The sequence below is a fragment of the Homalodisca vitripennis genome, chromosome 2 (assembly GCF_021130785.1).
Source record: "Homalodisca vitripennis isolate AUS2020 chromosome 2, UT_GWSS_2.1, whole genome shotgun sequence".
Taxonomy (NCBI): domain Eukaryota; kingdom Metazoa; phylum Arthropoda; class Insecta; order Hemiptera; family Cicadellidae; genus Homalodisca; species Homalodisca vitripennis.
Window position 1 is genome coordinate 188,396,535 of NC_060208.1, and position 25,453 is coordinate 188,421,987.

At 34.4% G+C, this 25,453-nt stretch overlaps 1 protein-coding gene across 1 annotated transcript in view; it reads left to right on the forward strand.

The window, feature by feature from the left end:
• LOC124355176 (rho guanine nucleotide exchange factor 2) overlaps window positions 1–25,453 on the forward strand; it is a 195,317-nt gene that overhangs the window by 157,908 nt on the left and 11,956 nt on the right. Inside the window, 7 exon segments of the mRNA XM_046806178.1 lie at window positions 5,331–5,512; window positions 6,550–6,724; window positions 7,717–7,919; window positions 10,156–10,295; window positions 10,394–10,601; window positions 12,775–13,059; window positions 21,580–21,843. Of these exon segments, the coding sequence (XP_046662134.1) occupies window positions 5,331–5,512; window positions 6,550–6,724; window positions 7,717–7,919; window positions 10,156–10,295; window positions 10,394–10,601; window positions 12,775–13,059; window positions 21,580–21,843 (1,457 nt within the window).

Genomic DNA, 25,453 nt, shown 5'->3' on the forward strand with positions numbered 1-25,453 from the left:
TAATACATCAACAAGCCTCCTAAAGACAGGTTAAATTTATTCTTTGGCAAAAATGTTATCATTTCTATAAAATGGTTTAGTTTTGAAATTGATTCGATTTTTTCATATTTTTAATTGCCTGATAATTAGCTAATTTAACCAGTAATTAGCTATAAAACGTAGTTTTTTAATGTAGCAAGTGTGATTGAGTAATGGGAATGAAAGCGCATGTGCTGGATTGGTGGGTGAAGATGTTTGTTTTTATTTTCTAACAAATGTGTCCGTTTTCTCAGGCTTTGTTAATCTTTTTCAAGTCTAAAAAAATCAAAATGAGTACTTTTTATTCATAGACATTTTTTAATTTTAATTTCAACGGTTAAAACTATTTCTATTTTAATGACTGAACACAAACATTTTATTTTGTTCATTAGTAAAATTCTCTGTTTATATATTAGTAACAGTACTCAAAAGTTTTCCTTGGGTTGGTTAAAATTCAAATCAGGTTTTTTGACAAACATGGAACCGATACCTAACTTTGTTTTATGAATCAATTAAATTAACCGTTAAAATTCAATCAATTGGTAAAATCAAATATGACTCCATTATAAATTTAATTAAGTATTTATTATACATACGACTTGAAAAAAATTGTGCTCGGACATCCCTGTAAACTATTAACAGTGATTAATAAAGCCTTTCGAAAAATGCATGAGGTTAGCAAATATCCATAATTTTTGTTTGGTATTAATAATAGTCACCTTCTTTGATAAATAATATTTTACAGTTTTTTTCAATTTTATGCTATATAGAGTGAGAGTGTTTTATAAACTTCTATGTACATTGTTAATCTCAACACTGCCAAGTAAGTCTGTATGAAGACATACAAGTTTAAGTCTTATATGGAATCTGGAAACTTCCAGAACTGGCTTCTCCTTTGTCGCCTGTGCCTTTTAGGGTGAGTTTTAAATGGCCCCCTGCCAATCATTGTTGAGCAGTTAATACTTTATTTTGACATAGTAAACATTTTCAGTTTAAAAATCAACCATTTCCCAACTGACTTACTTTCATGTAAATGCATCATCTCAGACTACTTGATTCACTGAACATGTTACTGCATACTGTTTTACTAAGCATTATGTTTGTTCTCAAAATAATAGAATTTACACATACAATTAACCCTAGAACCGTCCACCCTGAACCATCCATTGTCCTGTTTAGTCCTGCTATCAGACCTATTTTGGCTAATTTTTAAATTACTTTGATCAATTTTTTTCTGTGCTCAAACGTATACTTGTGTAATAACATAACTGAATAAGGTTATGTCTTTATGTTGTAAAATAAAATAAAATTTCTGTACATAACTAAACAAAAAAACTTACATAACAGGTATTTTCATAAAACTTTGTTGCAAAACTGTAATGTTTTAGTTCCCTGATTCATGCCAAACATTTTGGATAATTCAAGATAGTCAAAAAATTTAAACTTTTTAGATTCAATATTTTGCATAATTCAAACTTTCCTCTCCCAGTCCTTCAACATCCCTATATTGTAATAAAATCTAGAAAATTATAAATTCGGGATAATTCAAATTTTGTTATTGGTCCCTTGGGCTTCCAATTGTTCTAGTTCCACTGTATATCTATAAGTAAGGAATTGTGCAAAATTTTACGATAATATAAAATAGATATTTTATGTATTACACAAAATGCATTATTGTAATGAAAACATTATAAATATTTGTTTTACTGATTAAATAGTTTTAAAGCATTTATGTTGTAACTTATTCTGAACAATTTAAAAATAAAGTTACTAATCTATAAATGACTTATTCAAACTTTTTAGAATGTGTAAGTATTCTTTAATAAACCAATTGGCAATAAATATGAATATTTCTCAGTCATCGTGGTTATTGTTTTTACTTGCTGGTGGTGTAGCGTACAAAGCTGAGCTGTGTGGTCAGAGATCCTCTTGTCTATATGTTTTTATTTTTTCTGTAAGAGGGTCTATTCCCCTTTTAAACCTTATCTTGCCTGTCCTCATGAGCCACTGGCCTGAGCAAGGATCTTATCAAACAGATTGGTACAGAGAGTTATCAGAGAGTCAGTACAGTATAATGTTGATGGTAATGATAAAAAGTGCGCCGAACACAGACAGGATTTCAACCTGCACTATCTCCAACTCAGATCCTAAGTCCCTAAACCGCTTGGTACTTTCATGTTAGATCTTATTACTGAGAATATAAGTGTTTTATTAATACACAGCACTTGCTGAACACTTATTGATGAATTTAGCCTGTATCAAGGTTAAAGTACTGAAATATTTTGTAAACATGGTGGTTGGCACAAATGAACTTTTATGCTTTATTAAAATTTACTAACAACATTTCTTTAAATTATAAGTACATACTTTTATAATTTAATAGCAACATGAAGGTAATATATTTGTTAAGGTTACTATTTAAATCGATTATTTAATATGTGGTAAACGAAAAAATGACTAGCTTTTAACACTTCTACTAGCTGATTCCTGGTGGGTGGAAGGGTTAAAAATCAACTTTGCCGTGTATGTAATCAATAAAATAATATTACTTACATATATGTCTAATATCATACAGTTTTTGAAGTTCACTAATGTGAAATAATTGTTACCGTCAACAGAAATCAATAATAAGTAACTTCCGTTAAGTTGAGTGGATGGAAATAATAGTTATAAAACATTAAGATTACAAATAAAATTAAAGGGAACATTAAATTGGTGTATACCTGAAATTAACAGTTAAAACATTCTTTATATTGAGTTAATACACCATATAAATACAAACAGACCATATATTATTTCAGTTTGTTGTTTTTGTGTTAGGTGAAAGAGTGCCATTTGTAACCAAGTAGAGTTTATTGTGAACGTGCTGTTATCTATCGCTCGTGATAAGCATTTATTATGATTTGTGTTTTTCTTGTTATTCGTTTTGTAGGTACATTTTACTTTTGTATAAGCATAAACGTTTTTCTCTTCTGTTTTATTTTCAAGCTTCTCCTGACGTTTTATACATTTCAAAGAAAAATTAAAATCAATAAACAATAATATATGCAATGTTTTCACCAGCTATTGCTCATTCCAACTGGTATATTTGAAATGGATTATTAACATGTTCATGACAACATATACCCGATCGGAGACACACCAAGCGCGTCATACACCCGATGAGGTACACGTTAGATATGCTTAAATAGCACAATATCCTTATTGCATTTTTATTGTTTGCTTGTCTTTGTGGTTTGTCAAATTTGAGCCCATTCATAAAAAATACCTCAGACTATCGTGTACCCTGTCGGATGCATGATTGTTTAATTTTTTAGCTAGCCCTTGAGGTAGGCGTAAAAACATTGAAAAAACCTATTGAAATAATATTTTGTGAAAACTTTGAAGCCTACATACTTTTTTTGTTATTCTTTGACATTTAACATAAAAAATTATAGTTTTTTGTTATTATTATTAAAAAATTCAACGTCATATATAAAAGCCCGGAAATTAGCTTTTGTCATGAACCACGTGTCATAAAACCACTCTAGTGATGCCGTTTACTTTGAACATGTAACTAAAATTCAGACTACTTATTCACCAATACATTATAAAAAACTATTTTTTACAGATTTTAGAAAAATAGCTTTTAAAACTGGGAAAAAAACAGGTTAGTTTTTGAAAAAAGGGCATTCGGAGGGCTAACGACCAACCTCATTCAATTTACAGCCTTCTTTGTTTTGTAAATACCAATATTTAAACCCATTGAAACTAATTCCTCTCTATTAGATGCTTAAATTGGTTATAATTAACCTCTTATGAATAGCTGTCATTCTAAATAAAATCTGACTATAACATAACCTCAAAAAATCTCTAGTACTAGTTAAAGATGTGAAGAAAAATCATTTAGAAGTGTACAATGCTCATTGTTGTTTGTGCCCAAGTCAGCCACAGCGCACTAGCACTGCTGTCATAGCGACGAAATATGGCCGTTCATTGGACATCACTCTCACAAAGTGCGTGGTCCACTCGCATCATTGAGTACAAGACGAAGCTGTAATAGATTAAATATTATTTTTATATATTTTACCGTTTCCCATCACCTTTTTTCAAAGGGCTTCGAGCTTTCATTGGCAGGTTTAAAAATGAATAATTAATTTTCAAAATTACAGTTTAGTAGTAAGGCACCAAAAACAGTACTACTTTTTACAGACACATAACTTGGATATTAATTTTAAATAATGCGTTATATGTCTAGAAGCAGAAATAAAGAAGCTAAATTTTACTCCTGTAATTTTAGCTCAAACTCAGGTATCTATAATTTTAGATCTTTTAATCAGCCGGCAGCGCAGTGTGGTGTATGATATTTTATCTCATTGAAAAACATTATTTTTAACACTTTGGAATTATTTTCCAAATGGTTTTGGTGGTTAGTTGTTCTTTCTCGCTTTTGTCACAATTTTGTGAGAGTTTTTCTAAACATTGCCACATTTTCTCAGATCATTTTTCAAAATGAGACAAATGCAATTGCAGCTTATACCTTGTCTGTATGTAAATTTAAACACTAGATGATTAAAATGACATTAACACATGATTTTGTTTGTTGTAATAATGTGGATACATTTTGACAAAATTATAATTGGAGGGGATCCCAAATGACATCATATATGTAATGTAAAACATTAATGCAAACTGTGAAATAAAGAAATGTTAGTCACACCTACTCAACATGACACTGTTAGGAGTAAACAACTAAGGAATTGTTACATTTGTACTGCACAGTCCTAAAACACAGGGCCATTAGCAGATATTAACAGCAGCAAAGGGGCATGCGTTAACTAGTTAATTCACAAAACTGGTGAATATCCAACGGAACTCTGTTCTGCAAATATCTGTTAAAACTACATTAATGCCATAGACATGCAATTACTGCTTGAACTGATTAGTAAGTGGTATGGCAGAGTACCAACTACTTATTCTATTTATTGCTTGTAAAATGGATGACAAAAGTTACAGAGTTTTTCTTTCAATGATGTTATAATATTATTATGTATATCAATTGCGTAACTACACACAGTTAAACATTTTTCTGTCTTTTTCTAATTACTTCCAACTGATGCTTTGCATGCTTTTCTATAAGTTTTTATTTAAAGCTGTAGTTAAATATTAATTTACTGTAATTATTTCATCTATGTAAACACTGATTTTGAAATAGTTTATAAAACCAAATTTAGAGCTTTCCAGTTATTTATCACTGTGAAAACCAAACAAACATCTAACTAGACCAACAATTTGTGACTATAGTAGTGTTAAAGCAATAATGACATGTGCAGGAGTACTGAGGCAGAAGGATTTGGAGCAGGCGCTGATATTGGAGGAGAAGATGGCTCTGCAGCTGCGGCTCGTAGCAGCGGCTGGAGTAACGGGTGTTCCGGAGCCTCCCTCCTACTGTCACCTGGTCACCGACGACACCGATCTCAACCAGATGTGGAAGGAAGTACTGTCGGCAGTCAGGGTGAGTGAACGAGTAATTGAGTAATTAGATAGAAACTGGATCTACAATCAATTTTACAGTGTTAAAAATGTTCACTAGAATAACTCAACTCAAATTTTATACTTATTTCCAAGCCATTAAAATAAAGCAAAACTAGATTAACAATATTTGGTTCTAAATTATTTATTATACTCTAAACTTTTGTGTCTGAACTAACGTTTTATTAAAATATTACAGTGAGGCAACAAGAAATGAATAAGAATCAATTGTTCAAACATATTAACATCTTTGTAACAAGTCAACATCCTCCTTTCATCTGCTTATCACCCACTTCCCTATATTCCACTCCTTAGTTTGACACCAGTTACTGCAATATCAACTACAATATATGTTTATATAATATAATATATATATATAATATATAAAATATAATATATAATATATTATATAATATAATATATATATGCAATAACAAATATATGTTTAAGTAAAATAATATCTATTTATTGTAATGTCCAATGTGTTGTTTATTATAATGTTTAAGTTAGGCCTGTTGTAATTTATAAAATGCTATTTTGATTAAAATATTTACTAGTATTGTAATACTATATTGCTGTTATTTATATTATAGGGCCTACTGTAGTCTTAAAATAGTCCATTGGCTTAGGTTATATTTATGTAAACAATGGCTTGTGTGTAGAAATATTAATCTCATAGTTACATGACTTGCCTATGTATTCTATGGAATATCTTGTGGTGAATAAAGATTCGATTCGATTCGATTCGATTCGATTCGATTCGATTCGATTCGATTCGATTCGATTCGATTCGATTCGATTCGATTCGATACAGTGACTGTGATATTTTTCCTAGTAAACTGATGTTGGAATCTGTGTGCTTTGTCAAAAACAGATAGCATGCACAGCTGGCTTCTCTGAAGTATAGCCTGCCCAGTGTTGAGAGAACAGTGACTTCTATTAAGTAGTCACAGTAACAGGTTCTTTTCCATTTCATTCATAATTATATTGGTGTCAAGAATAGAACCCCTGTGCTTGCAGAAAGTGAACCAGTTGGCCAGCTCACTATATGCATCCGGAACCAACCTGTCACGCAGTGTCAGCTCGGTCGGGGAACACCAGAGCGAGACGTATGTGTCACCCACGTTACCAAAGAGAGCTGAGACTTTTGGGGGCTTCGACAATGCCAACAAGGACCCCGGGGCACTCAATAAAGGTAAAATTGTTTAAAATATTGGATTTACATTTCAGGAAGCAATAAAATGGTGATTAATTTAAAATTGTGGCATGATGCCAAGCAGTTGTGTTAGCTCTTGGCTTATTTAAATAATTAATCATTATTATAATTTTTTAACCTAAAATAAATTTAGTTCTTTGTTTATTTTCATGTGTTTAAATAATAAAAATAATATAGTGTTACCAAACATGCGCACGTGTGCACTTACACACATATTTAATAAAGATTGATTTACATAAAGTACTTGCTCCATTGAGACTCGAAATCGTATCTCACACTTTCCAGGTAAGCATGTGTGTCTTAGTGACTATATGCTCGCCTGACAATGTCCTAGATCCACCAGAGCAAGTTCTCTTTGTCAATCAATTTTTATTTTAAATTAAATCAGGCTTTTATTGTTTATACTAATTTTAAATGCAATATTTTAGGTCATTGTTTCTGAGTTTAACACCTACACTGCGACTCTAGTCATTTACCGATTTTAGGACGGCCGGGATAGTTGTAATATCGTCTGCCGCAATCAATGTAATAAAGCATGCAAAAATGGATTATTAATTTATTTTGTTCAAAAGATGTTCTTGATAAAGATGGACACAAACATTCATTAAAATCAATATAAACTGCATTTTGTGGTTCTTATAATGAATTGATTATGGCTGTTATATTTGTTGGGATAATCAAAATTTCTCATTTCTGATGTTTTATCTGACATTTTTATGCAACTATACTTATGCTTAAGATTTTCCACAACTTCTTTTGGGCTGAAGATGAAGCGATTCTAATGGTAAAAAAATTAGATTTTTAGTCAAATTTAGTAACAAATTTAAAAAAAAAAAAAAAAAAAAAAGTAAAGAATGTCTTATTTTACCAGGCGAAAAAAAAAAAAAATTTAATTGAGGTCTTGTATACTTTTGGTATATCTTTCTTTAGACTGATGCATAAAATACATATTATTAACATTTTCATCACAGGTCTCCTGAAGAAGCAGCACCAACAACAGATGCAGCAGTTGCAGCAACTACAACAGCAGCAGACTCAGCACCTGCAGAGTCAGTTACAGCTACAGCAGACGACAGCCACACAGCCACCTAGTAGAGAGCCTTCAGTCAGCTCCAGTCCAGTGCTCACCCCAGAGACTGGCAAGGGTTCACCCAAACTGTCCCTTGTTCTGCAGGTACACTACAATACACAGTTCATTAGTCGGGTGTATATATTTCAATATATTCTAGGTATAACCGTATTTGTATCACTTTCGTTAATGTCCACTGGAAAAAAGTAGTGCAATCACTGAAGGTTGTAGGAAGTTCAGAATATGCTTAATGTATATAGTAAATATATCAATTTTTTCTTTTTTTTGTAATATTTAACTGTTTTAACTAAATTATGATTCAAACAATTTCGTACTCTACTACAGTAGAACCCCTCATATCCGGCCACCACGGGACCGAGCCCCTGGCCGGATAAACCAACCTACAGTACACAACACTTGACGAAACAAAACAATTGTACTGTACTAACCGCACTGGAAATAATCAATGAACTGTTTACAGGTTAAACCTACTAGCTCAACTGAGGACAACACAGGAAAATGTAAACAAATAGATACACCAAAATAACGCACGAGTCGTGGGAGACTAGTGCGTGCAACTGCGCGTCTGCAAGCCGTGGTAAAAAATTTCGATATTGGCTTCCGGGAAGTGGCCGGATAAACCGAGGTGCGCTAAAACCGAGGCCGGATATGAGGGGTTATACTGTATTCATACACATCCAATTAAACAGATCGGTTTATGTACAGTGGTTAAAATTCAAATTGGTCAGATAAAATCCAGCGGTGTTATAGATAAAAATCATGTTAAGTGAGGGTCCACAAGGAGGCCTAGAGAGTATGGAGTACACCCAACATCAAAAGGGGGGTTTGGGAGTTCTCCCCCAGGAAAGATTTTAAAAAGTACTCTAAAAATAATTATTTCAGACATTTAAAAGCTGAGAGCTCTATAGAAACAGAAGTTAGAAATTCCTGATATTGAATGTTTTTACCAAATCAATAGGCCTGTAAAAACTAAAACATATTCTGTTTTTCTCCATCTATTTTATATATATATATATATATAAAGAACACCCACTGAACTCTGTACACTATGTTCGTCCTACCTCTCAGATTCTGTCTAAGAATTGAGTTTGAAAATGTTGTAGTCTTATCAAGAAGTCAGTGTGAAAAATCGCAATATTTTTAATGAGAATTTTCATTAGCTTTAGAGTTGTTAACAATCACGAGAACTCGTGAAAACCTTGATAATATTCATTTATCAACTTATCATGAGATTTAAAAAAATATTGGGTTCTGAAGCCTGAAATTTGAGAATAATTGAGTTTACCTAAAGAAGGGGTAAATCTGAATCCTTGAAACGTAATGTTATACTTTTTTGTAACATATAACGGTAGCAAATGTCCAAAACCTTATTATCCTTTCAAACCTTTCGTCGTTAATAACAAACTTTAAACAAAGAATATATAATTTTGTTTGAGAAGTACACAACACATTCATACAATAGCATAATATATTTAGTGTTTAAATCAAAATAAGCCTACAAAAACCCTCATATTTTCCATATACTTTTCATATTTATTCAGAAGCACTACGCCGTATATGCAACAAAGTGACGCGGGCATTCCCGAATTCAGCCAACTTTTCACACAGATCTCACCAGCAAACAGTGATGATACGTTCTCTACAAACTTGTACAGTCTCATTTCACCTTAGACTTTTTAGTCAATAAATTATTAACAAAGCATAAGAGAAAACCGATATAATATACATAATGAACTGCAGGTTATTTATTTAACAGATTTTAAGACAAATTACATGTAAAGAATTTTCACAATTTATCTAGGGGTTCTGGACACCCTGGACTTCCCCTCCCTTAGCTATGCCTTTGACTTCCAGATAGTCATGATAATATTATCTTGTGCTGTAAGTCTATACTTTCCCTTTTGTCCAGCTGCTTTCCTTAAACAACTCTACTATAATGAGTGATCAATATTATTGATTTTCTTTGAGATAATTTTTTTATCAAATACGTGCAACTCAAATTAGCAAAACATGTAATAATTGCTATTTTAGTGTTAATAATTTGTGCAGTGCAGCATGTTACTTTGTTCAGGCTTAGGGAAGAGAGAAATAGTGAGTACTGCACTAAATTGTATTATTTAAATAATTTAAATTAAAACAATAGATGGCATTGTTGGTAGCATGACTCTTGTCACTTAGCTGCTTAATATAAAATTATTATATTCGTAATTCATTCATTCATGTAATTTCTATTGAACTTCAAGTATATATATAATGTTATTTTTTTATATCATATTTCAAGATATTTATAGGTATATAATTAGAATATAAATTTTGTCAGGAACCTTGGCTGGGGTGCAACAGTGATCTACCAGCTCTTCTCAGTCTGGGACACGAACAGCAGTTGGTAGCACTGCAGCTATCCCACCATGTATATACTCTCAGCTGTATCATCTCACAGCAGATGACATCCATCGACAGGTATACCATCATTTGTTGTTATTAAGATTTTGTTTCAATGAGAGTTATATTTTCAAAATTTTAAATGGATCGAGACATAATACCCAACGTTGTTCCAGCTTGCAAGCGCAACTTGCAGCGTGCAAGGCACAACTGGCCGGGGAGGAAGGGAGGGAAAGGCGGCCAATCTACCGACACAACCAGCAGTTAGAGGAGTTGCGAAACCTGCAGGACAAGCTGACTCATGAAAAGGAAGCGTGGCAACGTGAGCGAGAGACGGAGGAGAGAGACTTGGAGGAACGGAAGGCTCAGCTGCTGCGGTTACAGGTCTGTTTTGAAGTTTTATAGAAACTGACAAAAGGGTAGTTTCTGTTTGTGAGGGCCATTATTGCCTTAGTATGTGTCTATTTGTTCATCTTATTTGATAGGGATGTTGACTTCACCGAACTATCAAACTTGCACAACTAAGATCAGCCTGAGAGAATGTTACATAAGTTTTGTCATCCAAATAAGACTGGATAAGAATTTCCAATACGTTATAAAGGCTTATGAATGAAATCATATTTAGCAATGAGGTAATGTTAAAAAACCATTAACATTATAGAGTAATGATAATTATTGGCATTGTGAGAGTGCCAATGGCCGAGCAGTCTAAGACATTGGACTTTGAGTCTGAGTTAGAAGTAGTGCAGTTTCAAATCCTGTCTGTGATCGCTGCACCTTTTATCAGTACCATCGGCCCTGTGCTATATTGATTCTTCCTCTTATTCTATTTGATAAGATCATCACACAGGTCAGTGGTCCATGAGGATGGGCAGATAAGGCTAAAAAGGGGATCAGCCTCTCCTTTTTCTAAAACAAAAGTTTAAAAAATTTATTGTTTATCAGCTGGTAAACAAAATACCTGCCGCCCCCTTCAAAATTAAATATTATAAAAAGGAGTGGTACTGTGTGTCCGGTATGAGATATCACTTAATAAAACACATAAAACAGATGGAGAGGGAGAGAGAACAGTCTGGGACTGCATTGACAGAATAAAAAAGACAGCTTCTGATTTTGTCCAGTGACAGCACAACTAGCTGTTACAGAATTTGCTGAGATTACCTTGCATTCTATTCCATGCTGTCATTAGTTGGTCTTAGAAATGAGAAATATAAATACAGCGTGTATCAAAATGAATGACCTGATTTTAAAACTCAATATCTATTGCTAAAAATGTACTACAAAAATAATATTTATTGCAAAATACTCACAAAATCTTAAAGTTTTAGGTATGTTATTACAAATGTTTAAGCACGAACAACATCCAGACGATAGCTAAATTCCTCATAAACCTTACACAACGTATCTGAGTTCACCGGCCTTATTGCGACAGTTATTCTGTTCTTTAGTTCTTCGATGTCATGAGTTAGAGGGGGAACAAACACTTTTTCCTTCACATATCCCCACAAGAAAAAAGTCGCATGGGGTCAAGTCTGGTGATCTTGGAGGCCAAGAATGAAGGGCGTTGTCTCGAGGTCCCGTGCGCCCTATCCAGCGGTGGGGCAGACAGAGTGTTGAGAAGCTGCCGAACATTGTTGTGCCAGTGAGGCGGAGCTCCATCCTGTTGGAAAATGAAGTCACCAGAGTCTGCCTGAAGTTGTGGGAAAAGCCAATTTTGCAGCATTTGAAGATAGCTCATTCCATTCACAGTGTCTCCCTCAAAAAAGAAGGGACCGTACACTTTTTTACGAGAGACTGCACAAAAAACGTTCACTTTCGGCGAGTCTCGTTCATGCTGAATAACGTTGTGAGGTTGTTCGAGTCCCCATATGCGCACGTTATGTCGGTTTACTTTACCACTAGTATGAAATGTTGCTTCATCACTGAAAATTAATCGTGATAAAAATGTATCCACTTCCATGTCCTCAAGTAGAGCATTACTAAATTCAACACGTTTCCTTTTATCACCAACCCAGAGAGCGTGTACTAATTTTAGTCTGTATGGTTTGTACAGCAAATGACGTCTTAACACTCGCCAGACAGTCATGTGAGGCATACCCAGTTGTCTGCTTGCACGGCGAGTAGACGTTCGTGAACTGCACTCATACGTTTGCCGAACTGTTTCCACCATTTCGTCAGAAGTGCGAGGTCGGCCTGAACTTTTACCTTTGCACAAGCACTCTTTCTCTTCAAATTGGCAATACCATCGACGAATGTTTTTAAGTGAAGGCTGATCAATGCCGAAACGACGACGAAAAGCACGCTGGACCGAAACAACTGACTCATCCTTGGCAAACTGCAACACACAAAACGCCTTTTGTTGAGCGGACGCCATTTTACTTCAGACTGACTGGAAACGAAGAAGACGCACTGACCGACATCTAGCGGTGATTTTATGAAACTTTAGGCCACGCCCATTCCAAATACACAGCTTTCCTTGCCAGCACACCTTATGTTTCCAGGTTTTCATTTTTACATAATCTAGTATTTATAATATTGGCAATACTGTTGTGTACAGGAACAAGTACACACGGAGAAGGCGGACGTGGCGCAGCAGCGGGAACAGTTGTACAGACGGCTGGAAGTGTTGGCCAGCCAGGGGGTGGTGATATCACCGACACTGGGAGTAGTCACAGTGCCCGCCCCAGGGGAGGATCCCCCACCCACGTCAGACTGTGAGCCGCTTGTGTGCTCGCCCACTGATCCACCCCGCCGCAAGGCAGACACTGCCAAGTGGAAACAACACAAAGACAAGGCCAGCACGCTGCCTCTCAACCTGATTAGTGCCACGAACCAGCAGAAGGTAAATTCTATTTATTATTATTTCTTGTTTTTTTTTTTCTTTTTTATGGTATATTCATCATGCATAATGTTTGTCATAAGGGACATTTCTATTATAATCTGCATTTAATCCAATGATCAGTTATGAGTGCAACGTCGATCAAATGTGACCCCAAGGCCTCGTCAGTTGTATATGGCTTGACCATGAGGCTCAATGAGTGTTGTGTAGGAAGTAATGTGCATATTGGACAGTTTTCTTTAACAGTTTTTAACACTTTTCAACTCAGTGTTGCTAAAATGGAAGCATACCAAAAGCTCTGGATAAGTATAAAGTTTATTCATAAGTTTTAAATTTCAAGTTTTATAAACAAATATATTATTAAATTAATGAAGAATTTGGATTCACTTACCATTTGTTGGAAGCACATGTTTCTCTGTAATATTTAACTTTGAATTTAAAGTTATAATTCCTACTAAAAGAGACTAATGTGTCTTAAAATATAATTTGTAATCAGAGCATGTGCTGTTAAAGTACCAATAATAAATTTAAATAAATAATTAAATTATATTTTTAAAATAAAAAAGAACACTATCCAGAGATTGACTACTGTAGTCTTCCTGTGGCAGAATTCTCCAAACAGGATACCACACTACAAGCAGCTTGCAGGAAAGTTGGTTGATTACTACTGAAAACCAGCTGTTTCCTGCTGTCATTATCTAACAGTCCCGGTGCTGGGCTATGCTAGTATCTATGGACATTGACAAGCTATTAAGTAAATTGACATCATTGACACTATCTCATTTGTCAAGTTGGGCTATACATTGACTGTAGATAAAATCAGTAATCAGCATTGACAAACTTTCTTGTTCAGTGTCTATCTGTTTGTGTGTTGTTTATCAAACTTTCTCATATTTTACCTGTAAACAAATTTTAAATATTTTAAAACATTCTATTTGTTTATTTGCTTTTCTCCAGTTGCTAAAAAATAAAAAATATTAATTATTATCAATGAATAATATACAAATATTGGAAACTACCCTGACTGTGTACTACAATTAACAGTTTCTACAGAGATTTTAGCCATTGCTTTTGATTTGATTTGTTAGTTGTAGGCTAATACTTGCTTACAATCAAATCAAGTTTTATAAATTGACAATATTCAAACTAGCTAATGGCCAAAGAAGCAATACAAATATTTGAAAACCACTGATAAATTTTACATGCTAGTGACCATGCCTGGGAATCAGCTACAATTCTCAATAGATGATATAGTTTTTATTAAACTGAAAGGCTTTCGTCATTGGCCTGCCCAAATAACCGAAATAATTAATAGAGAGAATGCTTCAACAAAATTCAATATTATCTGTTTTGGTGATAATACTACTGTAACAACTAAAGCATCTGATCTGCTTAGCTATTCTGAAAATGTACATATTTATGGGAATCCACTAGCAGACAACTGTAGAAACAGGAAGTTCAACTTAGCTTTAAAAGAGGCTGAATCAGCGTTTAGTAAACTAATGCACCATAACAACAGTGGTGACCTGGATCAGCAAATGAAAAACGTCCAAAGTAGAATACAGAACTTGGATGAAATTGAAGATCTTGAAACATCTCTCACCCTGGCTGCAGAAGCTGGAAATGCGCTTCTAGCTGAGAATATTCAACTAAAGCAGGAACTATATGAGCTGACGCTTAAAAACTCTCAATTAGTGAATAATGAAGACAAAATCTTAAAACTAGAAAACGAAAACGAAGCTCTGTTGAAACGCAATGCAGTTTTAACTGAAATGCTACAGGAGGTGGAGGTCCAACTGGTCAAGGAAAAAGATCTTCAACGTACTCTGAGGCAAATGTGTGAAGATCAGGATAGGGAAATGGAAGCTGCCCTACTCACCTTTGAAAAGGAAAATGAAAATCTTAAATTAGCATTACAGGAAGTTAGACAAAATAAACACAATGTAGATGAAACAAGAAAATCATTCAAAACAACTGAAATACAAACGGATAACTCAGAATTTACCTCTCAAGACCTTTCTTTACCCCTAATACTTGACGTGGCTCAGCTGAAGGCTCGCCAAGAACTTATGGAGCGATCTTTTGAAGTACTCCAAAATCAACTTCGACTATTTAACAAACAAAAGCCTACAGCGAGCCCACTGAAGCTTACACAGAACACACCCTTCATCAATAGAAAGTCTCAGGTTAAATCCAATTATTTAAACGTAAGTGGAAAAACCCATCAGGGCAACATCAACTCAACCACAGGTAAAAAGAAAAACATGTTTAGTGTCTCCCTTCAAGTGGTGAAAGCAGCCGCAACGTCAAAAATTCTACAACCCAAACTATCAACTAACACAACTGTAGAAAAAGAAAGTAGACATCTACCACTTGGTTCCCACTTATCTGGCCAAAAATCATCCATCCAGCCCAGTACATTACAACCAGTAAATTGCCAAACGCCTCTGATGGAGTCAAAACATTGCCTCAGCGAGGATGAAGGCTATAATAAGATTGTAGTGGTGGCTGAAGTACATAGGCCACCTAACAACGAAATAAACAGTGCAGGAACCCTCACGAAAACCCCTAAAAATCTTGATACCATGCAGTCTGTCTATGGAAGTAGGCATTCAGTTTTTCCATCAAGGGCTGCGGCTGATGCCAGTGTGGACCAGAAGAGTTTTTTATTGATAAGCCAGAAGAAAACTGCAAAATGGAAAACAGGCCAACTGAAATATGTCTCAAGAGTGTTCATAAACTCAGCTTTAAAAAAAACATTAATTGTCCACCAAAATGTTGACCGTCTCAATAACAAGATTGAGAGACTGAATCACTTTCTGACTCTAACGAAACCTCACATAACTGTTCTTACTGAACACGGCCTAACTCCATCCTCCATTGCCAACACAAGACTTACAGACTACTCACTGGTGGCTGCCTTTGGCAGAAGCAACCACCAAAAAGGAGGTGTAGCTATCTACAAACTCAATAGCCTGGCCAATACAGTTGAGAGTCTGAACATCGAGGGACTTAGCACAGAACTAGTGTGTGAATCAGCAGCAGTAAAACTATCAATCAGTAGGGGACGACACTTGTACATCATTGGCATTTATCGACCTCCAAGTGCTCCACTTCAAAGTGCACTTGATCTTCTGTCCAGTATTCTAGACACCATCCCTGCAAATAACGGTGGCATATGTATTGTTGGGGACCTCAATGTAGATGGCTTGGAACACTCAAACAACAAAAACGACAATATTAGTTTGAGGGAAATGTTGGCCACCTACAACATTAATAGATTTAATCTTCCACCTACAAGAATCACCAAGATCTCCAGAACATCAATTGACATTGTGGGCACTAATCTCAACAACCGTATGGTTCATGTTGACGTGATAAACAACGGGATCTCCGATCACACTGCGCAACTAACAAGTATTGATGTCCAGTCCAAAATAACAAAGAATTCCTCATCTTATAGACGTCACTTCAGCACACAGAACCTAACAGCACTTAAGAATCTTCTAGCTGAGCAAGACTGGCATGAGGTTTACGACACTGAAAGTGCTGATTTAGCATACAATAGCTTCATTAACACATTACTCATGGCGCTGAACACAACTTGTCCCTACAAGCTCACCCGAAGAAAGCAAAACAAAAGAGGTATTACTGACCTAGAGTCCGAAGAACTAAGGAAAACGTTTATTAGAGCCCAAGAAAGGTTTATCATCAGTGGCACTCAAGAAGACAAAATAGATGCTTCCCTGAAGAAAAAGGAGTATGACCTGAAGCTTAAATTGATCAGACAAGAAGCCAGTGAAGACCTTATATCAAATGCCACAGATAAGAGTAAAGCAATATGGAGCATCATTAATAGTGAAAGAGCACCACGCCGAGAGGACAGGAACATGGATTGGGAGTTGGAGATCATGGGGAAAACTACCCAGGACATCAATAGAGTAGCAGACCATCTTAATGACTTCTTTGTTAATGTTGCGGATGCCACAATCAGAAATGCTAGCCCTGTTGACGGTACAATGTCTGTTGTAAGTACCATAACTGATCATAGGCCCAACATAATACTCTCCATTTTTCAGCCGACAAATACTGAAGAGGTAATTAAGACCATTAAAGCACTGAAACCAAAGCTTTCTACAGGGTTCGATGATATCCCGTCCAAGTTGTTAAAGATCTGTAAAGAAGAAGTCTGCTTGCCACTAACAAACATAATAAATAAATCCCTAGCCCAAGGTGTTTTTCCATCAAAATTAAAAATTTCAAAAGTGCACCCTCTTCACAAAAAGGGAAGTAAAAAGGAATTACAAAACTATAGGCCAATATCACTTGTCCCGGTGGTATCCAAAATTATCGAGAAAGTCGTGTTATCCAGACTACTAAACCACCTACAGCAAAATTCTCTTATTCCCAAAAACCAACATGGTTTCATTTCTGGAAGGTCAACAACGACTGCCCTGGTGGATCTGGTTGAGTGCATTATTGACAGTTTGGAAGCTGGAAATACTGTGGTCAACGTATTCCTAGATCTTAGCAAGGCCTTTGACTGCCTCGACCATGGCCTAACAGTAGAGCTGAAGCAGCTCAAAAATGGACAAACAAAAACAGCCAGATCATCTCCCCTGAGAGTAAATAGGGGTGTTCCTCAAGGTTCGGTACTGGGTCCAGTGCTGTTTGTGCTCTATACTGAAGACCTTACTAGATACTTAGAGGCCTTCTGCCTCCCTATCATGTATGCTGATGACACCGTCCTGATCACTAACAACAGATCAGTTGAAGCATTGGAGATATCAACCTACATTGCGATGAATATGGCACATGAATATTGTATTAACAACGACCTTGTACTTAATGAAGACAAAACAAAACAACTGTCAGTAGGGCGACATAAGAATGATGTATATGACCTACCCAACGTACAAACTGTAACATCCATTAAACACCTGGGTTTAATCTTGGATGACCGGCTCTCATGGCGTAGCCAAATCGACTCTTTATGCCAGAAGCTGAGTTCCTCTCTATTTGCTCTGAAAAGAGTCAAAGCGACCTGCACCAGTCCAGCGATTAAAACTGCCTATTTTGCTTTATTTGAGACCCACATTAGGTATGGGATCATTCTTTGGGGTGCCTCCTCTGCCAGTAACCTCCAGCGGGTGCTGGTACTCCAGAAGAAGGCAGTTAGGTGCATGGCCAGTCTTCAATATCGTGAGAGCTGCAGGATTGCTTTTAAGCAATTGGGAATTTTAACTGTGACATCTTTATACATAATGGAAGTCATCCTGTATGCCAGTAACCTTGGGTTGCCCAGGAACGCCAATGTTCACAGCCACAACACCAGATTTGCGGATGATTTTGCCCTTCCAGCACACAGAATGAGTCTTTTCGCCATGAAACCGTCCTACGCCGGTGCAAGGCTGTACAATTTACTACCACCTGAAATCAAGAAGGGGAATCACATTTCCTTAAAGCAGAGACTACGTAGCTGGCTCATCTCCGAAACCATCTACAGCCTGGAGGAATTTATTGAGAGAGCAAGGAGTGCACATCTCAGATGAACTTTTCCAAAATTGCTCTACTTATCTCTTCTAAAGTTTATTTCTGAGTTATGACTGTTTTAAATATTTGACGCTATACTGTTCTTTACGATCATGTAAATAAAGAGATTTGTCTATTGTCTATTGTCTATTGTCTATTGACCCAGAAACATAATGCAAGTCAAACTCTAAGATTGTTTTACCTATATTATTGTAAAAGGTGATAGTAAGCATTTCCAGTTCACTACCATATTGTAGTGTATTTAAGTAGAGTTGGTAGGAACTTTGTGATTGTACATCAAGATTCAAAATATGAACAATTTCTGTTGCCTTAAATTGGGATGAGTTATTTTCATAAAGACATAAAACCCAAAATGTAAATTGTAATTTCCTAAACAAAAAGTGAAGAAAGTAAAATTCTGATGAGTTTCTTTGTTTAATATTTTAGTTTTATGTTATATTGAATCAACCTTAACCTTTTCCAAATGTCTTAAAATCTTTTTTCCCCATTAATTTTGAATTAAAAACTGAAATCTTTACTTGTTTGTTTCTTATATACGTTAAGAAGAGATTGACATAATTAACCCACCGAGAGCTGAATTATAATTGCTATACACATGTAATTAGCAGTGGTTGGGGTCAAACATTTCTTATAATTATGGTATAACATGCAGAAACCTTTAGAATATTCAATATGAAACTTAGTTTGGGTTAAATAATTTCGTTTGGGTGTTTGTAACTTTTGTACACTTGTTGATCTTAGGTGTATGTCCACAACTTATGTCTCGTTCAGACAATGATTTGTTCAGCAAATCTATAAAATTATTGTAAGAGTTAATGTCTGCTTGTTTAGAACACATACTTTCAAAAACAAGTCAGAAAAAAACAGATAAACTTGTGAAAACAGTGTGTCAAACAAGCATTCAGACTGAGCTATCACCTGACCATACAATAAGACTGGACGGACAGATGGAGAGGTGTTAGGCTGTGGCAAGGCAGTAGGGAGAGGTGGGGGACCCAATGTTCTGATCTTGGCAGTAGAAAGTGAATGAATCACAAAGCGTGCGAACAGCCAAACAAGCAAAACTTCACTCAACAGCATGTTATACAGTTACACACTACACAATGGGATTATCCATCAAATGCTGACTCAGTAAATACAGTGTGCGTACATATATGCTCTCAAAAGGTTAAAAAAAGCATTTTTAGTTTAAAGAATATTATTAAAATTCTTATTATTGAAAGGATCTGGAATTGGTCTATTCTGATACACAATACCTGAATACCTCAATATATAGCGGTATTCAGATGTCAAGGATTCAATGCCATGACTTTTTTCACTCATTTATACGACCACTATTTCAAAGTATACAAAATAAACCAATATGACGAAGTATCGAAACCTGTAACAAGTTTTAGGTCTGTAGGATCTTCTATAAGAAATAAATGGATAATCAGACTACATGATTTGAAAAAGAACTTAGTCATTTATGAATAAATTGTGTCAGTTTCAATCCCATTTGTAAAGTCAATATTTTTCTTAACTACAAGATGAAAACAAATTTTTTCATCACTCATAAGTATAATGTATAATTAAAGCTTGTAAAATTAAATATTAAAATGTCTTAAAGTCATTGATTTATTATATAAATTGAAGAATGATATTATGAGAAGTAACAAGTGCAATTTTTAACATAAGACAAATTTGATTGTAAATATTAACTTTCTTCAGATGTTAGTATCAACTGTTTTGTTTTTTTTACAATATCACAACCAATAATTAAATATAATATTAACAGGTTAAGTCCCATGTGCATCAAATTTGCCGCATGGAAATTTATTTCAACAGACCACGGAAAATTAACAAAATCTTTTTTCCCAGACCATGTAGCTTAAAATTTATATAAATCTTCTGCTCGTTGTATATTTTCAAAATATATGCGAATAAGTTAAAAATTTGGTTTCTAACCTTATTAAAACAATGTGCGCATATTTGATACACACGGTCTGGTCCAGGGCATACTATGTGCTCATATGTGATGTCAGAATGTGGTGGGGGTACGGTGTGGCCAACTTTCACAAACCAACAACACCTGGCACTTACCCACAGCCCAGACAACACAGTAGTATAGGGTTATAGGCTTGAGACGTCCAGCAAATACGATTCACGGAGCCTTTTATGAGTCCATTACTTGTGATCAAATCTGATAAACACGGTCTGTTAAGCAGACTTAGTATGCAGCAAATATGATGCATGTGGGCTGTAGCATAACCTTAAAAAAATCAGTCTGGGACTCAACCTGTTTTAATATTTCTAGTATAACATTGTAGTTTGTTAATAACATACTTATTAAAAAGTTATTTTATTGTGAAAACATTGTCTGTTTAACCTAAGTCAAAGACCCTTGAAAGGCCAGTAGCATTGGCCACACCAAGGTTGAAGACAGCTCGCATTACTTTTACCATAGTTTGTCCTCGCAACTTGTATAGTCAGTACAGATAGGGATAGCTGCGCTACTTTAATTGACAGCTCAGTGGCCATATTTGTTGTTTGCCTCCCCAGATCAGAATTATTTTTCAATTTTCTCCGCATATTTGCATAATAATTTTAAATGTTTAAAAAATCGTTAAAACTTTATTTTTAACGAATCTTTTTTATACAAATATATGTAAATAAAATGTTATAAAGTGGGCTTTTACAGTTATTTTATACACAAACATGAACTATTTTACATTTTTCTCAGTCTTTACATTTTTTTACGGCATAAAACCCTTTGAATGCATGGTGACGGTCTATCATTACCACATATTCTCGGAGTTATAATGTATGGTATTGCCTTTTTCAATGTCAGGTGCTGTCTGCAGTTTTCTAACATGGTCTAAAGGCTTTGTTGTTAGATCTCAGTTAGATTATTTCAATTATGTGTAATCCTTGTTGAAAAATATTTTGTTTTTTATTATTTGATTATTTGGTTGTCTCTGATATTTACAGGTGTCTCCGAATGTGCAAATAAAGCAGCAACTGCCGTTGAAGTTGGCCACCAAGCTGGGAAGTGGGAGTAGCACCCTGCCACCGGGTTTAGGCAGTGGTGGTGGCGGACCTCAGCAGATGTTACCTCTTAAGCTGAGCTCAGGACAAGGAGGTGAGAGGCGGTCCACCGGAGGCTACCAGAGGTTGGGCAGTCCACCCGATGCCCCGCCAATGCCTAGTCATACCCGCACTGGTTCCAGCCCTGCCATGATGCAGAATGTACCGGTAAGTCATGATCTGTCTATCTTCCATTATTGAGTTGTATGGTAATTGTAGATTTAATTTCTTATTCTACATTACTATTTTATATTTTGTTTAATTTACTACAGTAATATAATATGTATATGTGACCTTTAATTGGAAGTAAACTATTATCTGTTACATTGTCAATTTTTATACAAAGTGTTTTGAAATTACTTTTCCTAGCTTAATAACATTCTGTTTGTAGCTTGTTGAATAAAATAAAAAAAAATTTGTTCTACTAAATATTCATTCCAAAATTACTATACTTGGTTACTTAGATTTAGTCATTTCGTATTTTCCACTCTCTGTTAAAATGTTATTATTTATAAATATTGTAAAATATGCTTAATTATACATTTCAATACTGTGGATTCTAAAATGTTTCAAATCAAAGAAACTTAAAACAGCATCTTTAACTACAAAAGTTTACATAACCATTTTTATCACATGATATTCTTACCCGACAGTAAAAAAATATTCTCAGCTTTTTCTAAAACAAGACAAATGGCCTGTTCGCTACAGAATAACATTTCTTTAATTTTTTTTAACAAAGTTTGTGACATATATAGTAATAAAATAATAGTTATAAAATGGTGGTTTGGTTTTGACTGATGGGCATGATCTTCGGTACGAATTTTTCATATTTATTAAGGATGGACCGATTTAAAAAAATTCAGTTTTGATTCTGATACCCATACCAACATTGATGTCTCAATTTTAAATTCAATGCCGATTCCTGTGTTATTTGTAACTAAGAATATAACACTCTAAATGATTTTGTTACCACTAAAGCAATTCTGGTCAGTAGTAGCAGCCAGCTATTCAAACCTTCCTTAGTCATGATAAAATTGTGAAATATTCTTAATATTTGTTGTTACACAACAAATTACAAGGTAGACAAAATTAGCAGTCCATGTGTTTTCCAGAGCAGAGGACATCCATGCATAAATGCTTGGCAGTGCATGGGTATAAAAACATAGGAAATAGTTACTGCAAGCTATTAATTTTAAAAACTATGATAATTTATTAATTTGGTTATCTATCAACGGGTTTTATTGCACAAAGTACAATAAAAACATGTTTTAGTGATCAGTAATTAGCAAAATGACAATCAGCTATTTTCCGCAAATAGACATAGCAGAGTTACAGTGATGCATGAACATAAGTGTAGAAAATATGGAAAAACACACACATGTTATTTTGTTATGTTTGTATTTTATGAGTATGTATGTTTGAAATATGATACTTTCTTTTGTAAAATCAAAGTATTGTTTACAAAATAACATTAATTTGTTTACCTGGGTATCTATATACGCCTACGCAAAGTACTAAAACGAAAATTTTAACGATTTGTAATATGCGTAATGCTGATTAGCTGTTGTCCTCGAAGAGGTGGCACTGACTGGAATCAAGAATCGCCGATATCTCTTTACCACTTAGTATCAAGGTATATTCAGGTATCGAGTATCGAAATCAGCCCATTCCTAATATATATACTTCATGTGTGAAAACCTGGCATCTATAACATAGAGATTCTACACTTTGACTAATAAATTTTTTGAAGTGTATTATAATTAACTTATAATTCTTACATTTTTTATTTGATCAAATACTAAAATTTCTCAAACAAAATTAGTGTTTTTAAAATTGGAATATTAACTCTGTAAAATATTAAAACCTCATAATATAATATAATCTAACCCAACCTAAGATATCCTAAACTAAATTAATCTAAAGATCATTCATTATCAATCCAACCTACACATAGTAATTTTCTCTCCTACCATCTCAGATTTTGATAGATGTTTATATTTACTCTTTATAAACATGAGTGACCATCAAAATATACAATCCTATATTTGTCTCTTAAAATATTCATTATAAATATGTTTAAGATAGGAATTTTAATGTATAGTCAGACATGCTTTAATCAGGGTAGTTTTTTTATATTCCTTGTGGTTTTGTTAAGTTTGTAATCTCAACTAAAAACAAGAACTCAGCCAATTAAATGTACATTAACAAATACTTATAATGTTGTAGTATGAGGGTCCTCCCGTAAAGTGAAGAATGTTTGAACCGTAATGTGATGTGATCCTTCCACCTTACTCCATCATTGCCCTGATCAATGATTGAACTGTATTCATTTTTTCTACATTGTTATCACAAAAGTGTATGTTAAAATTATTTAATTTAACAGATTTTAATTGTACAGCACAATTAAAGATGTTCCATCAACCTGTATCATAGACATATAGCAAGATCTTGAAGTTTGATTAGTCTTATTTTGCATAAGGATCATTAAAGTCAAGGGTCATGTGATAAACTTAGCTGATAAAGACATGTGATACAATTTTTTTAAATATCGGTTTTTGAAATAAATGTATGTTTCTTGTATTATTGTAAATCTCACAGTCATTGTTGTGGTTTATAATTTTGTCTGGACAGCTTTTTCATATTCAAAACTCATAGTGTTTTCAAGATCAGTAAACACCAATAATGGATCATCATTAGCATTAGACTGAAGTGGCTGTGTGTCAATAAGGATATGGTGAAGGCACATTGTGGCAAACAGTTGTTGACTTTCTGGATGATCCTCATATTTCTCAGAAGTTAAATAGGAATTCTGATAATATAGTTATCATCGTAATGAAAATGTTCTTTTTGAAGCATCTGTCGGGAAATGGGTCTGTTTCATAGAGCCAAAGAAACTATGATTGGTAAGCCGATTTTGAAAAAGCATCTTGATATGGCGCAATGTATATTATAAAACCACATGAAATGCTTTGAAATGCAGAATGTTTGTTTTTTGTGTGCTTTTTACTGCATTTATGCTAAGAGCCATTATGAAGTGTACCACCATTTACTGGATTCTGATTTAATGGTAAAGTAGTAAGTTCACTAGATATTGTCTATTTTCAAATTGTAAACTGTACTAGGAATTTACCCGTTTAATTCCATGCTCCAATATCAGACTGTGCTAGCTGTAACACCATGTAAAGCACTTTTAAGAATTTTTCAACTAAATTTTGTTTATAAATATTGTATTAATATACTACTTAAATAGTATATTACTACCTACACTATGATGTAAGAGAAGAAGAACACGACATTGACTAGATTAAAAGTAAATTTTTTATGGCAAGCTATTTTTCTCCAGATATTGACATTTTATAAACCATTTATATCTCATTTATCAAAAATATGATGCAAATCACTTAGAAATATAATATTATATACCACTTTTAAATAATATCTTGTTAATGTTCAGATAATTTACTGTTAGTTAATTTTGTTTTTGTTAAATTGAGTTTTTATTTGTCCACCTCATCATCACATTCATAATTGTAATCAGCTCCTTTTCAATATTTTGCTATCAGAATTTTCCTAAACTAAAACAGTAATGAATCTTAAGAAAACTACAAAGTAGAAGGCAGTGAACAACAAACATTGTTGAGAACTAGCACTTGTACTGCCTGCCATCTCATCCTTCTTCTCCATTTGACTGGGCTAGTGAATAGACAAATTTGCGTACTGGCCGAAAATTCGTTTTATTTCCCTTAAAACTAGTGCTTGGACATCAACAGTCCATCTT